Here is a 20,634-nt window from a genome sequence, read left to right as displayed (position 1 = left end):
AACAAATGAATAGACCTGAAGAAATCATCCATTCCATCTTCGTTCTCCAAGGCAGATGAGAGATTCTCTTTGTTAATTAAAATTTGGCACTTCCAAATTTATTACATCTTTAAGTGAATAACACAGAACAGAAACTTAACATGGTATTTATATTCCCTTTCATTTCTAGGCAAACTTCAGTGCAGCTCTGCTGACTTATACCGGCTGAGGATCTTTTGCATTAAAAAAAACCAACAGACTGGACAAGACATCCTGGACTAGAATTTAGTATCAAGTGCTCACTGCAACATTCAATTCTATGACAGATTCTGGGATAATAGAATCTAAGAATCCACGAGACATTAACAGGGCCAAGCCTCATTATAAGATACAATAATGGACTGAAAAACTGTAAGGGCTAATATCGTTAGAGTCATCCAAAAATAAGCCAAGCTTTAATGGGGTGAAAATTGCTTTTCCTGGGACATATATTAGTCTGAGAAGCTTCACACCTGAGACCGAATGGCAATCTTTGTGGTTCAGTTCTGTTCGTGCACAAAGAAGCCAAAAGTTAACTGCAGTATAAAGAGAATACATCCTAACTACTTCTAGAAGGACAAAGCTCATCACTGAAAACAACCTGTGACTCTTGTACCTCTTTCATGTATGTTATTTGTTTTCCTGTTGAACAGTTCTGCATACCAAAGTGTTTACAGAGTGTTCACTACAAATTCTGGAAGAAATATTTAGTAATGGATGTTTCTAGATAATCTTTTCTGTCTGCCCATCTTGGCACTTACTCTTTCGATTTGGTGGCTACCAGAAGCCTAAGTGGCCTGCGTGAGCAGAAGGACTGGTTTAAGATGGTTTCCACTTCTGAAAATGGGCGCAGGAAAATTAAGTCCTCATTGATGGAATAGATTTTTCTTCCTGTCTGCAGGCCAGCCATCTGCAAATGAAACAAACACCAGAGAAAACTTTGGATCATTGGGAGCATCTCTGAAAATTCAGGCTTCAAGTTTCAACTGTTCCTAGGATATTGTCCTACAGAATACTGCATATACAGTGCTAGTTCATCAAATCATTTGTCAGTCACCCTTAAAGTTGTCTGCATTTACAGAAAACAGAGAGAGTTCACCAGTATCTGTATAAATATGCCACTCCCCAGATATATCTTACTTTGCAATGGATATCTCTTTCTGCTCCAATTTTTTTTAATAGGGGACTACTAAAAAAAGGAGACTATATTAAAAAAGGGGGACTAAAAAATAGGGGACTATAATAGACTGGCCGCCTTATCCAGTGAGATACAGAAGTGCGACTTCCTACAACTTATAGCTCAGGCACGGGGAGCCAAGAACATAGTTTTCAACCACTAGCCATGCAAAACCAATCTATACCTATAGTCATATAAGTAAATGTAACCTGGTTTTAAAGTGGTGGTAAAAGCCTGTCTCTGCTTTAAGTGAAGTACTGGCTCTTCAACAGCATAAAAAGCCACAAGATTTTAATTTTAATTCCTAGGTTTTGCACCTAACTTTAGTTAGTTGGTCATGCTCACACAGGAAGTTAGAGACAGATTCGATGACACAACTGAGATCCTCTATTCTGCCCACTGGACAATAACCCTAAACATACCTCTTGATCAGTTAAAATGTGACATAGCAGCACTTAGAGTAGGTGTTAGGATATCAAGGAAACATAAAATTCCTTTTAATGGAGTTGAAAGAAAAAAAAAAATTATTAACCCTTCCCAGGTTAGAATTACTTCCTATCACTTCAAGATCCAGCAGTTGGGCTTTCTTCTAAATGTGACAAACCCTTTTCCTATTCTACCTGGAATCCATTAACAAATTCGTTGACTTGGAAAAAGGAGGTCTAAACAGTACTACTCTCACATATGAAATCTGACCTGTTGCAAAAATGAATCTGGTAATGTAGGCCTGGAAATCCCTGCTGACTATGTCTATGCATGGCTTGGCTTTTGTTAGTTGTATTTTGTGGTCTGAAAGTGAGAGAACAGTTTACCTACAAAACCTATACTTTTTTTCTCAAATCAAAGCTATTATAAGGAAAAACTATAAAGAGCTCTCCTTGATTTAATTCTCAAGCTCTCTACAGTTGACAACATCCTCTTGTGTACCTGTAAAAAATATTTTTCAACTTTCTTTTTTGTAAATTATCTCTAAAATGAATAATAGGCATAAATAGCAATAGAGATTTTAAGTTAAGATAGAATTTCACAAACTTTGATTTATAATTCAATGGAAATTTTTCTGCTATTTGTACTTTCTTATGCTGATGAATTTCTTATAAAGTAATAATTATCACATAAATTTCTAAAGTCATTATGTATTAGGCCTGATTTTCTCAAAGTAGCTCACGCACTTAATGCATGTGCAATTAGCTAAACTCTTTGCATATCTGCAATCTCTTTACCTGTGGATGACCTCCATATTCCTAACTTATTGCTTGTGTATACGGGACACCTACCTGCACACATAGTCATAGCAAATCTATGAATGTATGAGGTACAAAGTAGCATATCAAACCCTACAAACTAGTAACTTTCAAATAAAACTCTGCTACTCTACTGGGATATAACTAACCAGGCTAAGAAAGATTAGACAGCATGTATCTTTAAGAGTAAAGACCTACAGTGTCACAGAGCTTCTGAATAACAGATGTTCCTTATGACAACTCAATGCAGTTGTCTGGATCCAGGCCATTGTTTTTTCCCGAAACGCCAGCAGCTTGCTATTTGCTGTTCATCCCCACGGCCATTGGCCAACTGGCTGCTTGTTGAACACGTTCTGTTCAAATGCTAGACATCTGCTTGTCAGTTGGCTGTTCAGAGTAAGACACCAACCACACATCCCAAAAGGATAATTTTTTTCACTGTTGCTTCCTTCTGATAGAGTTATCATTCATAAACCAGCTCCAGGATTAAAACTTGTGGGAATAAAGCCAGCTACAATTAACCTGCAAGTGAGCTGCGTTAGAAAGGAAGGTAAGGTACAAACTGAGAAAACACTGACTTTCTGAAGACATGTGAACCTGGAACAGGCATGGGATCTGCCACAGCCCACATCAACCAACCACTGCTATGTGATTTTTTTGTGACCTTCCATCTAGGTGAGCTGAGCAAGTGTTAACAGTCACAGGCAGCTGCTGCCAGGAGCATGGGGGGACAACTTCCACAGGCAAGAGTCCTGGGCTGAGCGCTGCTCATCACTCAGAATCAGGAGAGAATGATCAGGAGACCATGAGTAGTGCCCACTAGGGCAAAAACTAGTAAATGATGACATTTACTAAATTGATGACATTGCTCCAGCCATTCTTTTCTTAACAACTTTTAAACACAGTTTGGGAACTGCTTCTGGCATAGGCAAATCTAACAGCTCACAAAACGGTTTCTAAACAATCTTGAGGAAAAAAAAAAGACACTAATGATAGAAAGAACAATGCTTGGCAACTCCGATTTTGAATAAAAACCCCAAAAACCCTTGTTGTACATGCATCAAGTTCAATGCTGTATGCCACCACAACTTGTGCATGACAGGTTTTTTCCAGGTATATTAGGAAAAAGAGATCACAATCACACAAACAGAATGTGTTAATCTTGAATAAATCCATGCAAGTACTAGATTTGTTCCCACTTAATTAGTGAAACTGGAACCTTATTCTGGCCTAAAGTTTGACAGTCCTAATGAATGCAAAGCACTGTGATGGACACTGCAAAGCAAAGCTGCATGTCTTTATTTTTGTTCCTGAAGAGTGTGACAGCAAGCATAGGGTCTCTCAATGTCCTACAGCTGCTGAGCCACACAGAACTACATGCTGGATATCCTTCTAGTATCACAAAGCAATTAAAAAAGCCCAATGAATGAAATGCATTACTGTTGGACTCAGGTCTTTCCAGAATGAGCTGTCAGCCCTCTGGTTCAGAGAGATGCAGGTTTAGTTCTTTTCTGGAGCAGTATTTTAAGATCAAGTTGAAAAGACGGGCTTATAGTCACATATAGTTTGTCTTGGAAGATCAAGAAAAAGATTCCTTAGAAAATTATGTGCTTTTGTTGCCTTAAAACACAACAGATTTGCAGGATATTCCACAGGCATCCTGCCAAAGGAAGGGCAGAAGGCTTATCTGTCAGGCAATAGCTTACAGCAGAGGTTTAGATTAATAAAATCTTTGGCCAATCTATGTTGATTTTGAGCATGAGGTAGAGTATAGGATTGGTTTCTTTGGTAACCATAAAACAAACGCAAATCAGGATTACTGAAATAATTTAATTCTAATATTAAATTTCAGTTCAAAATTCCTTCCTGTTTGACATTCTCAACTTGCTAAAATCAGTCTGTCCACTTCAGCTGTTTGCACTGGGCAAGTCATCCAGGAGTTATCTGTAGCCTACAGCACTGACCAGCAAATGATTGTGGACATTAAAAAATTCTGTAATGGTTGTCCCAGACTTTTAATTAGAAGTACTGTCTGGGCATTGCCAGAATTTACTATGTAACACTGGGCAAGTCATTTAGTCCTCTCATCTTCATAGGTGCTAAAAGGTGCTCTCACCTAAAGAGATTTTAAAAAATAGACTTTCAGTCTGTCTGTGCCTTATATCAGTAAATGGAGGACCACATTGTGTTATCCACTCAAGGGTTTAGTATGGATAAATGGTTATGAAATACTCAGATCCTATGACATTTGGGCCATCTATGTGCCTCAAAGAAACAAAGCAAATATATTCTGTAGAGTTCTTAGAAAATACCAGGGAGAGAAATGAGTGCGTACTTTTTAAGGAAAAAATATAAATCTATAAATATAGCTTTCACTTATATAAACCTGTTTCACATTGAACATCTTTGCTATCCCAAAACAATGTTACTTTCCTTAAATGTTACTTTCTCCTCAAATTTACGTTTTTAATGAACCTGAGGTACACTACCATCACACAGAGAGACTGCTGTTGTCCTATCACTTACAAAAAATACTCACCAAGTCACCCAAGGATGCCAAAACACTTAGCAATTTACAGAAACAGTTTATTACCACAGAAATTGTAGAAGATACCTGATTTTCTATTAGCTGCCTTTAAAATGAAGCAGACCTTAAAAGGATGGTTTTGTACTTTTTCAAAGCATTGAAATATTCTTAGGTACCAAAACCAAAATATTTATGAAAGTCACCTCTGCAGAAGACCCTCGTCGAACTGACTTCACCACGATTGCTTTGTTCTTTTCTTCCATGTCAAATCCATAGTCATCCTCTTCTGGTAAAATCTTAAAAAGAGCACAAGGTAATGCTTCATATATATGGAGTTAGCTGAAAAGCTGAATGATGGAGATGAGAAACTGGACTTTTCATTGCAAGCCATGATTGACATAGACTTGTAGATCTTAAGGCTAAAAGGAACTATTAGATCATTTGGTCTGATCTCCTACATAACATAAGCCATAAAATTTAATCTAGTTATTTCTGCATTGAGCCCTTACTATATACTAAGACAGAACTTGCAGAGAGTTATCCAATTATGATCTGCAGTCTTTAAGAAGTGAAAAATCTATTCCCGCCTTTAAGAGCTTGTTCCAATAATTAATCAACTCTTCTATTAGAAACTGCATTTGGTTTTAACTTCTAGTCCTTCATTCTTCATTAGATCTTTCACACTTTTAGGTTATGGAATTCATCAATATTCACTATTTTCCATTGGTGAATGTACTTACAGATCAAACTGTAGCAATTTTTTTCTTTTTTAAAATACAACCCACATACCCAATAATGAACAACCTATGAGTCCTTCTTAGCTATCATGTTTCAAATAAATTGGGGATCTCAGGCCCTTTTCATATAGATAATACTACCCACTGCATAAATTACATCATAATTTGGCTGGCTAAAATTCTGGATGACCAGCGAGAGAACAATTTCTGATATCTGTAGGTCCTTCCTCTAGAGAACAGGCACATAAGCTTTGTGTAAGGGAAAAAATACAAGACTTATGTCATGTGCTCAGTTTGACCTTTTATGGTTGACAGAAGACTTGGTAGTTCTTGCTACTAAGAATCTGCTTCCTCTTATTTGCACTGAGGTCACACAGACCTGCCTTATAAATATTTTTTAAAATCATATCAATCATGGCAAATATATGTTTCATCGTCCTTTTCTAGTGGTTTATTAAAAAAAATAACTTCCCGTTTTAAAAAAATAAAGCAAGCCTGGCCACTGGTAAATGGACAAGTGGAAATTCTACCAGATAATCATCTTGCATTTGAGCAAACACTACAAATTTAAGAACCATGTGATAAATTAAAATTGTATTGAATGGAAAAAAAGCTATCCATAATCTGGCATGCCACTGGGAAAAAAAATTACTGAGAATTACTTCCTTGATTCTGATAATTCCTGCACTATTTTAAAATACTGTCCTTTTTCTATTAAAGTCAATGTCATCAGCCTATAAGCTTTGTCCTTTACAGCAATTCACCTTAGAAAAAAATTAAAGATATAGAATCACCCTTTCCTGCAGGAGCCATACAGCCATGTTAAAATAATGCATGACATAATATACCTGCAGGGGAAAAATCCTCATCAGGTGATGTTCAAATTAAATGGTGGACAGGAAACTGAAAAGAGTGAAAGGTAAGTTTGCCATTCTTGGATATTTCTAACAAAATATTTTCAGAAACGATGCTATTTATGCATGTTTAATAAAAGGACAGCTTAGAAAATTGGGTATATCACTGGTTAGATTTTTAGTGTTGCAAGTATAATGAGTTTCAGCCCAACACAATACTTACTTTTATCACTTCACATTTGGGATTAAATAGAAAGTTTCTAGGATAGCTCCCCCAACCAATTCTCATTTTACATTTGAAGGGACTGTTCAGTTTCTTTTGTTGGATTTTGAAAGCATATGTGAAAAGATATTTAAAAATTTGGAGACTTTGATTTGCCAAACTTAAGAAGCCAGCAGCTACACAAACTTACATGATCTCTTGGGTGCAGATATGCATGAAGATCTTTTACACACTATCATTTTTAATAACCTACTTTTCTCTGTTCATTAGTACTGCAAAAAAGTATTGTTTGAAAGCAAAGAACTGAAACACTTCTCAGAAACCCCAAGTGCATCAAAATTAGGAACTTCATCACCATGTTGTAAAGAAAGAAATCTCATGTTCTTGTATACTGATGCTCCTGTACTGGGGACACTCTTATGAAAAGGTAGACTATAGATAACGTTCAATATGCAATACTTGGAGAAGGCTATGATTCTTTCTTTATTATAATGTAGTAATACCTTGCAGTTCCATAGCTGAACACCATTCATCCCTAAGGACTCCAAAGCAATTAACTAACTTGACACCTACAAGAATTATTTCTGTGCCTCTGAAATCCAATCAGTTTTTCGAACGTAAGGCAGCAGCTGTTTAATCTTGAAAGACAATCACGTTAAAACATGAGACCATATAAGAAATAAGCATGTTTAATCAAAACCAGAGGGCAAATGTAGTCAGAAAATATTCAAAGAAAATTTTGGCAGAGGTGGGGGTGGAAGGGAGAGTGGTGAGAAGAAAAGCTATGCAAAGAATGGTCTATTATACCTGTATCTGTTATATTCATGAAGCATTTTTGGCATGTGAGTCATGATGCTGTTGTGGTTTAGCCCCAGCTGGCAACTAAGCACCACGCAGCCACTCACTCACTCCCCCCTCCCCCAGTGGGACGGGGGAGAGAATTGGGAAAAAACTCATGGGTTGAGATAAAAACAGTTTAATAGGACAGAAAGAGAGAAGGAAACAACAATAACAATAGTAATGCCAACAAAAGAATGTACAAGAACAAGTGATGCCCGATACAGCAATTGCTTACCACCCAGCGATCAATAGCCCGTCCCCAAGCAGTGATTCCCGCTGTTTATGTACTGGGCATGACTGTATGGTGGGGAATATCTCTTTGGCGAGTCGGGGTCAGCTGTCCTGGCTGTGTCCCCTCCCAGCTCCCCGTGCACCCCCAGCCTGCTCACTGGCAGCCCAGCACGAGAAGCTGGACTGTCCTTGACTGCTTAGCAACAGCTCAAAACATCAGCACGTTATCAACATCTTCTCATCCCAAATCCAAAACATAGTCTCACACTAGCTTCTGTGAAGAAAATCAACTCTATCCTGGCTGAAACCAGGACAGATGCCCATGTGGTACCTCTCCATTTCTCCCCCTTCCTGTACGAGGAGGTTTATGTAGTCAGAAAACACTTGTGGCATCAGGATGCTCAGTGTCTGTGAAGGGAGATCTGACAGATTTCCAGGAGAATGAAGACGACAGAGATGTGAAGTAGCTTGATGCTCAGCTATGGGGTAGCTTCCAGCATTGCATCATGCTAATATCACGAGAGCATGATTTTAATGGTCAGGGTATAGTGCCCCGTTTACCCACCACACTCGCTGATCCCTCAAACTGCATACACAATGCAGTTGTGGCCTTGGGTTGGGCACTAGGATTCCCCCAGTGAAGGAGGTGAAGGAACTGGATCCATTTCACTCTTGGCAGCCTCTCCAGGCTGCTCCTACTGTTCATGCAGAAGCAGGAACTCTCAGCCTAAACTCCTGGGGACATAAGCAGCAGAAAAGGCAGCACAGGCAGAGCAGCTAACCTAGGCTCCAGGATGCACATCCTTCTTCTCACAGCTTTCCCTACAGCTCTCCAGCATAAGCTCTTCTCTGTTGGACACATATGAACAGCCTGACTTGGTCAAGAATTTCTTAAGGATCATTGACTTATCAGATAGTGTCAAGTCTGAATGCTTCATAAAACTGATGAGGTTTCTGTGGCCCTCAGCAGCATTCATTTCTAGAGACCTATTTTCCTGCCACCTCATCTCCCAAGGTTGTTCCAGTCTCCCCAGCCTTTCAAAAGTCCAAAGCTCTGGGCCACTAAAAATTTGACAAGACAAAATTTCTTTCCAGTGAGAAGCTCCAGAATTTAAGGCACCCCTTACTACTATTATCTCTAAAGGTATATTTTGCCACATTAGCAAAAAAAGGTTTGATATATACAAAATTACTCAAAGTTTCTTCCGGTTTGTGAGCTTTGAAATTGAGCTGTTCATTCTGAACAGTGAAAGATTTACAGCCTACAGGATGTTTTTCACGTCAGAGTTCACTGTAATTTTTAGTACCCAAATCCACTCAAAGCCCTTATCTGGCCACATACACCTGGATGGTGGACACCTCCTGTTACTGACTTGCCAGCCTGTCTCCTTGGGAGATCAGAAATCCCTAGAGGATGGGCTGTTATTAGTGGTCCTCTTCCCAGGGGTGTTTTAAATCAGTGATTTGAATTCTCAAGCTACAATAGACTGTGGTACACCAGTATAATGAAGAACAAAGGGAAATCTCTCTTTTGCTCTCTCTCTGATGAAATTTTGCAGAATTAGGTCATTTTATATTAGCACAACACACAAAAAGAATTCTCCTGGAATGATTAAAGATAGAAGATACTTTTATTAAGGACCAAGTATGGCTCTGTTTGAGTAATACAAATTATTATTATTTATTCATAGTTAGAATAGAAGTGTATTCTATAGTTTTATAAGAATTTTAAGGTGAATGCTATGTTTATTGGATTAGCTGGCTTAAAACGGAGAAGACATGAATGCAAATGATAGTACTTGGTATCTGAACTACTGAATTATAAGGACACTTTATTTTCAAAGCTGATTCTAGATGTAACAGCAGTAGCAAAGCCCTGTGGATAGATGAGATTTATTCTAATTTGCAGATGGTAAATTGAGGCATGGAGTGACTTAAGGTCTTGCTCAGGTCACACAGTGAGTTTATGTGAGAAGGTAAATTAAAACCCAGGTAGCCCTGACTTCTGTGCTCAAACCACTGGCTTTCATCGAATATGCTACAGTACTCAAGCCCCTGCATGAGTTGAATTCCAGGACATGCCACAGCCCTGGCTGTGAACTGCAGTGGGACACAGCAACTACTTTCTCCTGCAACTACTGCAACACACTACTGAGAAGAAAAAATATGGGATACCCTAGAGAAATGTGGGAGATATCACAGGTCTGGAAAGTTGAGGTTTAGACTTACACTCCAGATTTCCAATCCAGCACAACAATTTTGAGAATGCTACATAAAACGTACACAGGCATCGTCTTTAGAAATCATTGGAAATGCTTTTCTTTTGAGATCAGATGAGCAACACACTAGAGTCTTCTGGGGACTCTAGCATTGTGTCTGCATTAAATCTCTTAGGCGGCTTTGATGGAGGCCCATCTCTACAGGCAAATATCCTTGTCTGACATTCAGCTTGAAGCTACTGGCTTTAATTTGTGTTGTGGCTGGCTTAGGCTAACAAGGAGAGGTGCTGATCACAAGTTAACAGCACACTGCAGTAACCAAGTCACAATGCTTGGAGTCAATCCAAAATCCAAATTCTCTTCAACTATGCAAAGAATGTTGTATATTTTTTCAGTTTGTCAAAATTTATGTCCTTCAATAAGAAACAATTGCACAAATAAATGAGTATTAAATTTTGTTTGAAGTGCATTTTTTAGACTGAAAGCACTTTTTTCCTTGGCATTTCTAATGATGTATTTGCCAAAGCTTCTGTTGTTTTCTGTTTTCAAGGGCAAGCTCTACTGTGATAGAGCAAAATTAGATGAAGGGGGTGGGGGAATCTGTCCATTTAACAGCTGGGATTTCATGGCAGTAGAAAAGCATGTTTCAAAAGCCGGTGCAGAGGAAATTCCGTTAAACTTCCTATGGTGGGATCGGGGGATGGGAAGGATCAATGCTATCATGAATGTAAAGAGGCAAGTAGTGATGTTCCAAAGACATGAAAGCCACAGGATTCCAGCTGCTCACACTTGCTAAACACAGAATAACACAGAAGTCAGGCACAGGGTTTTTTTGTGGATAAGTGTAATGCATTTACTGTACTGCTATTTGTGGGATCTTCTTTACAAACATTCACAGGACTGCTAAATTACTTGTGAAAATGAGGGCAACTCATAACTTTAGCATGACTACTACTCATTTGACAAAAATCTGTGCCCTCTAAGTAGGAGATTTCTTATTGAGCATGTGCTGTTCATTTCAGACTGCTTACTTTTTAGATGCGACTGTATTTTGACAGAGGCTGACCGATGCACTTCAGAACTGCAATAATAGTAATATTAAAATTATTCCTGCTGCAAATACTTCAGTTACCAAATTTTATGGAGTGGCTACTTAGTGATTACGATTAACCACTAGTAAGTAGTCCACGTGCAAGGCTTGCTTGTCTGTTCTGTCTCTTTAGTGAATACTAATAAATGACTATTACATTAATAGAAAACAGAATCAAAGAACTTTAAATACCTCATTTCACAGCTAACATATCACCATTGTGAGTTTCGGCATTTTAACAGAAGTGCCTTGAACTGACAGAAAAAAGTGGAAGAGACATACTGGTCAATCTGTTTCCTCAAACTGTCATGTCTTTGATAAGGCAGAAAATTAAAAATATCTGAATAATGGCAGTTACCACCAACTTACATGAAAATGATCTCTGAGTGCTTTGTAAATCACAATTAAAAAAAAAACAACACAAAGTGTACCACCTTTTAACTGCTTCCCTTTATCCAACAACTCTCCGTGAGGATAATCATATTAACCTGGCACTCCAGTCTCTGGCACTAGATGCATAGAGGAATAATTTTGAGGGACCACGGTGCTTTAAATATTACTTCTGGCCATTCAGACAAACACAGATTGGAATATTTTGAGGGACCATGGTGCTTTAAATATTACTTCTGGCCATTCAGACAAACACAGATTGGTCTCCTGGGAGACAAGACAACAGTGAGACAGTGAAGTCTGTGTGAACCACAGGAAAAATTTTCCCATATAATGGACCTCTGGATCTTTTCCAGCAATTCTGCTTTTGTAGTTTCTGAAACAAGTTTTTATCCTACTCTTGCATTCTGTCAGTGTTCAAACGGAGAAAAAGATGGGCCTGGAGCCACTGGCAGTAAACAAGGATCTCGGAACAAAGAGTTTACACCAATCTGACTACCAAGTCCAAACAGCATTAGAATAATCACAGTGCAGGAAGGACTGTGATAGCATTTAGTAAGGTGGGAATCTGGAGATAACAGTAACATTACAAAAGCATGAACATAAAGAACAGTATTTTTTTGAAAATGGTTTCCATAAACAAAGTAAATCTGATACTTGATGCAGTAATGAAGGGCATATTCATATGACTTGGACAATGATGTCCTGAAATACCTGTGTTCTTACCAGTCTTTCAACTTGCATCTGAATCTACCTCACATATAAGGGTGTTTGAACTGTGTTTAAACTTGAAGGCAGACCTCTCCCAAGATAGTAATGCCCATTACTTTCTCCTCCACCATAACAACACTGTGGTGCCTGCTCAGCAAACTCAAGAAACATATATTGCCTGCTAAGACAACATCTCCATCTCCCAGTTCACTTCCAGACTCTTTCAAGGGCTTCATGGGACTAGAAAGGGTTCGGGCTGTGAACTGGATAAAATAGTCATATCCCTGAGTCTCCTCTCTTCTTCAGACCTATCAGAAATAGGCAGGAATGTACTTGCATTTGCATGTGTGTGTGTGCGCGAGCTGTGAATCCAAAGCTCCCAGGCAGTGCAGGATGGTCACACGCTAGAGAAGGGACCCTGCAACTTACAGATTTCCCTTGCTACTAAAATAAGCTATGTGATCTGCCCAGCTAGAAAAGTCAGAGCTACAGAAATTGGAGCTCTACAGCAAAGTAGCTCAAGAATTAGTACTTATGCAGTGAAGAAAAGTCTAGCTACAGATGCAATTCCCCATTTCAATTCTACTCTATTATAATTTTCCTTCTCAGTCACCTCTATTATAAAACAATACCCACTTCACAGAAATATCAAGGTTTACATTAACATTATTCTTACCAGAAGACTCTTTCCCAGGATGTTTTCCATGAGCTTGAAGTCATTACGTAATTGTTTGCTCTTGGAACTGGTGCCTTCCATCTCCTCATCAGCATAAAAGCGGAAATATAAGGATTCATCCTTAAATTCACTTTTCTCCAGAACTGGAAACAATATATATGAAATACATACATGCATTTACATAGAAAAAGAGAGAAACAAAAGAGTAAGTTAAAGGAACTCTTAAAAATTTCCCCAGTCTTTACAGAACAAAGACCAGATGCATCCCTTTCAGCCAGCTATTCAGCTCTGTATTTAAGCTACCACTCTATTTTAGGGACATACTTCTCTTTGCAGTGCATAGTAGCTCATGATATGCTGTCTGACCTCCCTGGCATGTAGCATGCATATAAAATGCAGAAGATCCTCTTGGAAGAAAGAAGCTACTCAATACCTTATGCTCCTTTTCCATGTCAAAATTACTATGGTAAAACTATAAAAGAAGCAAAGAGGGTTAAAATGGCTGTTTAAAGGTAAGTGAGATGGCTAAATAGACTAAGGCTTTTCAACCTAAAAAGGAATTGAGTGGGAAATGAGATCTATAAAATTCTGGAAAGCGTGACAAAGTTCTTTACCATGTTTTCAAGTAAGAGACTTTGGGGGCTTCAAATAAAAGTAGCAAGTGACAATTTTAAAACCTGAGGAACAACTTCTTCATTCAACACATACTTACGCAAAGGAACTCCTTGCCAAAAGATGCTATGAATGAAAAAAGTTTACATGGGATCAAGACAGATCAAATTCTTTAAAGAGAAAGAAGTACCCTTACATTCTTATTAAGTACTATGCAAATTCTCTATTAGTTATTTACAATAATCTGCTCTCAAAAACCCTATTCAAAATATGAAGAGCAAATGTTATTTATGAATAAACCTGGATGATTCATTGGACAAACTGTGCTTTACTCTTTGGACTTTGTATGTGCTATCTGCTACTGATACAGTTGTGGTTTGTTTACTTTCCCAGTTTAGCAGAAGCGTCACTGAGGATGGATGATGTCTGACTTTGCAGTGTGGCACTCCAGATTTGGAAGGTTCAGGGATTCAGCACTGAGGATTGTGCTTGTGTCCAAGTGGCAAGAACTAGGCAATTTTACTTTGTACTTGACATTTCTCAGTGATATTTCAGGATATATAGCCACAGTACTTGGCTTGTGCATTGGTCTCATGGCTCTGAAAGAGATGCAGTAAAACACCATTCCCCTTCTAGCTTGTCTAATTGCTTCAGGGCTCATCATAACTATTAGCAAGGGGATTCACTTGGGAAGGTACTAGGCTTAGACATTGTGCATAAGCTCGAAGACTTCTTTTTAGAAGGACTTGCTGGGATGCCTGCCATTGTATACATGTCAGCATGTATGGCACAGCCTATAGAAAAGGGATTTTCAGACAGTCAGCTAATCTGACTGAAGTAGGAGCTACTTTAATTGACTGCGGGAAGTAATATTGATGAATTACCATGATGCATGAAGCCGTTATTGCAGAGTCCAACACCCAGTGCGACAGCTTCCTCCCGAGTCTGACAGTCTCCCTAGAAAAAAAGAGGATAAATATTACATCTCAGACAACTTCCTAAGCTAAATTATTCCCCTTCCCCACTGCATAGCTCGCGGCTCTGAAATTAGCAGGATGCTCTTTGTAGGGAACAATAGCAAGAAATTGAAATAGCTACCCCGTTGCCCAAATCGCATTCATTCCTAAATATAGCATCTCTTGCCTTCTACAGGAACTAGGAGGACAAAGACCAGGATTCTGGAAAGTAGCTTGTTTAACCCACAAAGGGACATAATATTATCTCAATGTAAGGACTTTTTATTTGCAATCATAGTGTTGGACTTCAGGACCCATTAGCCACAGACAATAAAACTAATTCTTAGAGAAAGAAGTTGAGAGATCTTATCTATATTGAACCAAAGGGAGAAAAACCTGAGTAAACCCAGTGTATGTAAACTCCAAAGGTCAGACTGATTAAAGTTGCAGTGGCATTCTTTTCTTACACAGCAGACCATACTATGAACAAAGGCTTCAGTTTCTCACTGCCTGAAGCCTTGAATGTAGTATTTCAAAACAGGTACCAAAGGCGATTTGCAAATTTACCTGAAATGGCAGCATTAAGTTTTGCATCTACAATTTGGTTAAATACTGTTTCTCTATATATCTGTTAATTTGCAGCCACAAGTGAAGACTTTACAAACATGCTGCCTGTACTTTTTAGGCAGACATATAAGTTCTAAACAGTGCTGGTAAAAGTCAGCAGGCACTATCGGTCTTCCCCAGATGAAAAACATTGTTAACACTGGTCACTTGATGCAAGATTACCTTCTTCCCAGTCCCCAGACAGGCACAAGAGACCTGGGATCTGTTATCTCACTAACAGCAGTTGGTCAGCTCATTCCAGCAGGCGGGCGACCTGCTGCTTTGGCAGAGAAGCAATGTCAGCATATTACTTGCGGTCCTACTAAATTAGAAGCTGCATGCTACACAAGTATTACACCTTATTTTTTTCCCTCCATCTGGAGAACTAGATGTCCTGAAGCTCTAGCAGCAACTGCAGAGTAGGGTACTGACTTTAAGCAAACCAGCTTGCAGACCAAGAGCCCTCTGATCTTGTCAGCAGCACGTCAGTCCTGCTTCAGGTCCTACTAAGGAGAGCAGTAGCTATTCGCCAGGCAAATACTGGCAAAGAACATTGCTATGGTGTAAAGATACTATTTAAATACAGGATAAAACAGGATCACCTCTTGCCAATCAGCAGCATTACTGGCTCTTGTTGAAGGGACTTTCTGAGAGCAAAAAAAGGCCTGACATTTACAAATTAAGAACTAAATACCATTGTCTTGGTAGGAAAACAACCAAGGCAGTTCTGGAAGAACTGCATGGTTATGTAATCACACAAGGAAAGCCAAGAAAAGGGCTTTAATAAACCTGAAGTTTAACTTCTACTGTAAACTAATTCCAAGTCTTCTTAAGTCTTTCCTCATTTTCAACATCCTATCATGTGACAATTCTCAACACTCACTTTGTGTTACTTTATGGGATAAATGGATTGTTTATTTTGCAGAGGCTGGGAATTAAAAATCTAATTTATTCTTTCAACTGTAAATAAACTGGAGGAGAAATGCCTTCTGATGTTACTCTCTTAACCTTTAGTAATCTACTTTTGTTTTAGACAACAAAATCTTTGTGTAGGAAGGCTCTAAACCAGATTTGGCTACTCCTGATGATGTTAACTTGGCCTCAAAATATTCCCTTAGCAAAACAGCATTCTCTAATTATAAAATATAACTTAAAATAGATCATTTCAGCTCATCTGTAAGTACTTATAAATGTTACGTAGCAATTTGTCCAAATACAATGAAAGCAGTAACAAAAATCTTAAGAAAAAAGAACCACTTACAACCAAGAATCTTGACAGAACATGTGTCTCATAACTTTTTCATACAGAATTTGGATGTGAAACTAGATACACTGGTTTTGACAAGATAATTTAGGTTTATTCAAACACAATCACTGAATTTGGGTCAGCAGAATTATAGAAACAGTTTACAGACAGTACCACAGTACTGAAGAATCATGTTCAGATCATACTATTATTAATAATATTACTACTGCCACCATTATTATTATTATTATTATTGTTGTCTAGTTCTGGTAATGATATGATGTCTAAAGCCCTAATCATGGTCCATGGCTGATTGTTTTAAGATGCATAAGCCCAGCAATTAAGACATCCTCTGACCTAGATTGTTTACAACCCACATGTAGGAGAAAAGAAAGCAGATGAACACAGATAAGTTAAGAACAGCAACCAAACCACTTTTAAATATTTTGTTGATATCGTGGAAGAGGAGAGTCTTAAGATTATGAAGTGCTCCTTTCCAAGTGGGAAGGAAGCCTAAGGTAATGCAATGCACAAAGCTGCAATATGTACTGTAATCAAAAAATGGGAGGGAGGGATGGGAAGAGACAAGACCCACTGGAGCAAAAGACCTGAAGAATCTTACCAGCAGGTTTCTGCTTTGCATTTGTCCCTTTACTTTCATTCTACCTTTCATAAAATTGCCATTTTATGTTTCTTAGACTTAGGACTGGGCATTCAACTGGTAGTGTTTTATCACAGATCATTTCTGGAGGTCTGGATAAACTTCAGCCAGATGACAAAACTACTGTTTTTGTGGCAGTGCAGTCTTTTAGTGCACGCTCAGTAGCACCTAAGATGCTGTGAAGTACAAGAGCTCTGACATTTATAAGTGAGGTCTGTGTTGTTCTTTTTTCTCAGCCTGCTGGCAGTGGGAGAAAGATTAGATTGTAAAAAAACAGTTGAGAGTCCAGAATCAATGAAAGAAGGAGCCTCTTCCCTTCAAGGACTACCTCCAAATATACATCGGGACCATAATATAACTCACAGCCACTTTCAGTTTAAATCCATGGATATAGATTGGACATTTCTCCTTTCAGGCTCTGACTGCTGACACCATTTCTCTCTTACATTCAAAGGGTCATAAAGTAATGCCTATGGAGAACTCTAATACAGAATTATGTTTTCTAGGATTTGTCTTTGTGCCTCTGGAAGAGGCATAAACACTTCCATCTCCAATCATATGCTTATACGTGCTCCATCATCATGCTTAATGCTTTATTTTAGTGTCTCATGCACAATTTCCCTAAGACATACTATAGGAATAACTGCAATAGGAGCCAGCTATTGTGAAGAGCTATAAGCAATAAAGAGACATCAAGCAAATTTAGCATTAAATTTCCGTGTCATTAGGAAATCCCATGACTGTCCTCTCTCTCATACAAAAACTCCCTCATAGTGAGTAGTCTGTGCTAGCATATCACAGGGCACTTTATTAATAAACCTATAGTCTGAGATATGTAGCTCCTGCAGATGCCTTATGTCTACAGAGCCACAAATGCACTGCACATCTAATAATAGAGCTCTTAATGCTGATCCAGTCCCAGACTCTGAATATATAGAATACATAGGGGATAATAACATTAACCACATTTGAATACAACTGTGCAAATGTACACAAGATTAAGCCTCACTGAGGACCCAACTTATCTCTTGTCAGAAGTATAATAGCCAACAATTTCCAGGTAGGAGGGTCAGGGTACAAAATACAGCTGATGCTGTTTCTTTGATGATAAAAAAAGTTCTTACTCTTTTGCTCTGTTCAGTCTTACTAATATTTGTAAAGGTCAAGGCAATTAAAAACAGCTTTCTCATTAGGGAGGGCTCCCACTGGCATTTACAGCCCAAATTGCAAACAGAAATGAGAGAGACTATGCTTCAAGACAGTCATCCCTATGCCACTAAATCTAACAGAAACAATAGTCCTCGCTTTTTCTGTGCACCGTTGCTAAACTAAAATCATGATGCAAATTGATTGTCAGAAACAGAAGTAAATATATCCCAGCATTTTCTGTAACAGGTAGTTATCAGACCAGACATCATCCCCAAGATTTTCAAAACAGATGCCTAAAGTTAAACTGAAATGTTTAACTTTGAGTTAGGTTTAACTAATTTTAACTAATTTTGAAGGTTTAACTAATCTGAGTAGTTAAATAAATGCACTACTGTGCAAGAAGCTGAGTATTCATTAGCTCACTAAAATCTGTTGTTAGCTGATATAGCCGAAATATTAAAGGTTGCTAGAATTTAGTTCAATCTAGTACGAAAACTCCAAGCGAACCCCCATGAAAATTACTGTTTGTCAGGATCTACGAGCAAAGATTGATTTAGCCACACAGACAGGAATTTGTCTAAGTCAGACAGTGATGTAAATGTTTAACAATGTTCCCCTTTAACTGAGCACAGAAGAAATTTCCCTCATCTTTGCATCTGTATAAATGTATGTATGCACACATATATACAATATAAATTACAGAGTCTTCTGTATCTCCGTATCTGGCTTTGATACATTCTGGTCCAATATTAATGCAAAGTTCAGTAAGCAGAACTAACAGCCAGGTTAACCTACCACAATGAAGAAAAATGGGGAAGGAAATGAGTTACCTTTTCCAGACCAAGAGTTGATGTTTTACCTGGCTATCTGAGTCTTTCTACTGCCTAGAGCTCTATGATTAAACTATTATTTTGGCCCAATTAGCCTGATTACATCTCTCTCCTTCAGCCAAAGACGACTTTTTTTCCCCCTCAGCTTTCCATGAATAAGGTCCCATTAAATCACATGTAACTGATACGACAACCTCAGTACTAATATCCTTGCTCTCCTCTATGCTCTTAACAGGAAAACAATTGACTCCATTCTCATTCAATTATTTGGCACAGAACAACCTTAAATCATATCAATCTTATTAATGTAAGAGGATGTCAAATGCAATTGCAGGAAACATTTCTGAAGGACAACATCCCTGGTTGTCAGAGGCCTGAATCTCATTCAAACTAGACTCCCTTTATGTCATTTTGGCAGTACAGGACTTAATGTGATTGTGAAACAGACCATCATTTAAGACAAAATCAGAATGTGCATTTGACTCTATGATGGTAAGCAACACGGCACACCACACTTTCCCTTTAGATTGCTTTAGAATATCAAAGCTAAATTTTTAATTTCCCAAGCTACAGGCTCTTCTTGGTAATTACTAGTTAAATGTGGGGCAACTACAATTTCTAAAGACAATGGTGTAGTTGTTGGTGTAAAATTCCAGATTAATTTTTCAATAAAATTGTACCACACCTATATGAGAGAAAATGAGATCAACATTGCTTTAAATGTTTTCAGAAAAATCACAAGCAATAGAAAAGATCTGAGAACAGCCAGTTCACCACTCCTAGGGCTAACAAAGGACTTTCTTCCTCTTTATGCTGCCAAATAATAAGTGTTCACCAAATGAAAAGTAACAGAAAGACGAAGATTTTAAGTTCAAAAAATCAGAACATGTTTAATTATGTTCTCAAGGTACACGTGTTTTATTTACTTTTAAATGAAACTGAAAGCTTAAACTACTTATCAAAGAAAGCAGTATCTTAAAATTTTCTTACCTGCGCAATAAGCCAATCCACTAGTTTACTTGCAGGGATTACTGATTTGTAGGTCTTTAGGTGGTAGTCACGGTCTCTAATTAAGAAAGAGAAATCAGGGAAAATCAGGACAAAATGGTAAACATTTCTTTTACACTCTAAACCTATGTATACTATTGTGACCTACTATTATGAAGTTGACAAGACAAGAATTATAAATGGGAAAAAAAAAATGAGACTCCCAGCCACAAATAAATATGACAAAGAATAGGAAGCAGATATCCTTTTCCTCTAGAAGAAAGGACTAGTTTTTAAGCTTTTCTAACAACTTGAATTAGAAAGATATTTCAGATCAATACAGAGCAGTGTTATTTCAAATTTCTCTAGGTTTTGTTTCAAGCTATTTTCAGAAAGCTCATACTCCTGCCAGAGGCAACCAGGACATTCTACCCACACATGTACCGAGCTGCTGCTTTAACTCAGGTTAGAACATTGCCACCATTGGTCCTGTTGAAAATCACACTCTTCTGACTGGAAGTAATCTTCTAGTTTCCATCCTAAATCCATTCATGTCCAGTTTACATTTATTGGCTCAGTGCCAGCTCCATCTATAAGCTTAAATAATTCTTCTCTAATCTACCCATTAATGTATTCATAGGCAGTGACCC

The 20,634-nt window shown here is 38.1% G+C and overlaps 1 protein-coding gene across 1 annotated transcript in view; it reads right to left on the bottom strand.

Moving 5' to 3' along the window:
* Nucleotides 1-20,634, bottom strand: part of PREX1 (phosphatidylinositol-3,4,5-trisphosphate dependent Rac exchange factor 1) — a gene marked incomplete at its 3' end in the record, with an annotated part of 164,612 nt that overhangs the window by 24,760 nt on the left and 119,218 nt on the right. The window contains exons 14-18 of the mRNA XM_082007383.1: nucleotides 19,988-20,063; nucleotides 14,434-14,506; nucleotides 12,938-13,080; nucleotides 5,170-5,262; nucleotides 780-928 (exon numbers count right to left, since the gene is read on the bottom strand). Of these exons, the coding sequence (XP_081863509.1) occupies nucleotides 780-928; nucleotides 5,170-5,262; nucleotides 12,938-13,080; nucleotides 14,434-14,506; nucleotides 19,988-20,063 (534 nt within the window). The remainder of the gene's footprint in view (nucleotides 1-779; nucleotides 929-5,169; nucleotides 5,263-12,937; nucleotides 13,081-14,433; nucleotides 14,507-19,987; nucleotides 20,064-20,634) is intronic.

Source organism: Phaethon aethereus, assembly GCF_964289735.1.
Source record: "Phaethon aethereus genome assembly, chromosome: 16".
NCBI classification, from domain to species: Eukaryota; Metazoa; Chordata; class Aves; order Phaethontiformes; family Phaethontidae; genus Phaethon; species Phaethon aethereus.
Note: the sequence above shows the minus strand (reverse complement) of the source record. Positions and strands in the feature narration are given on the sequence as shown.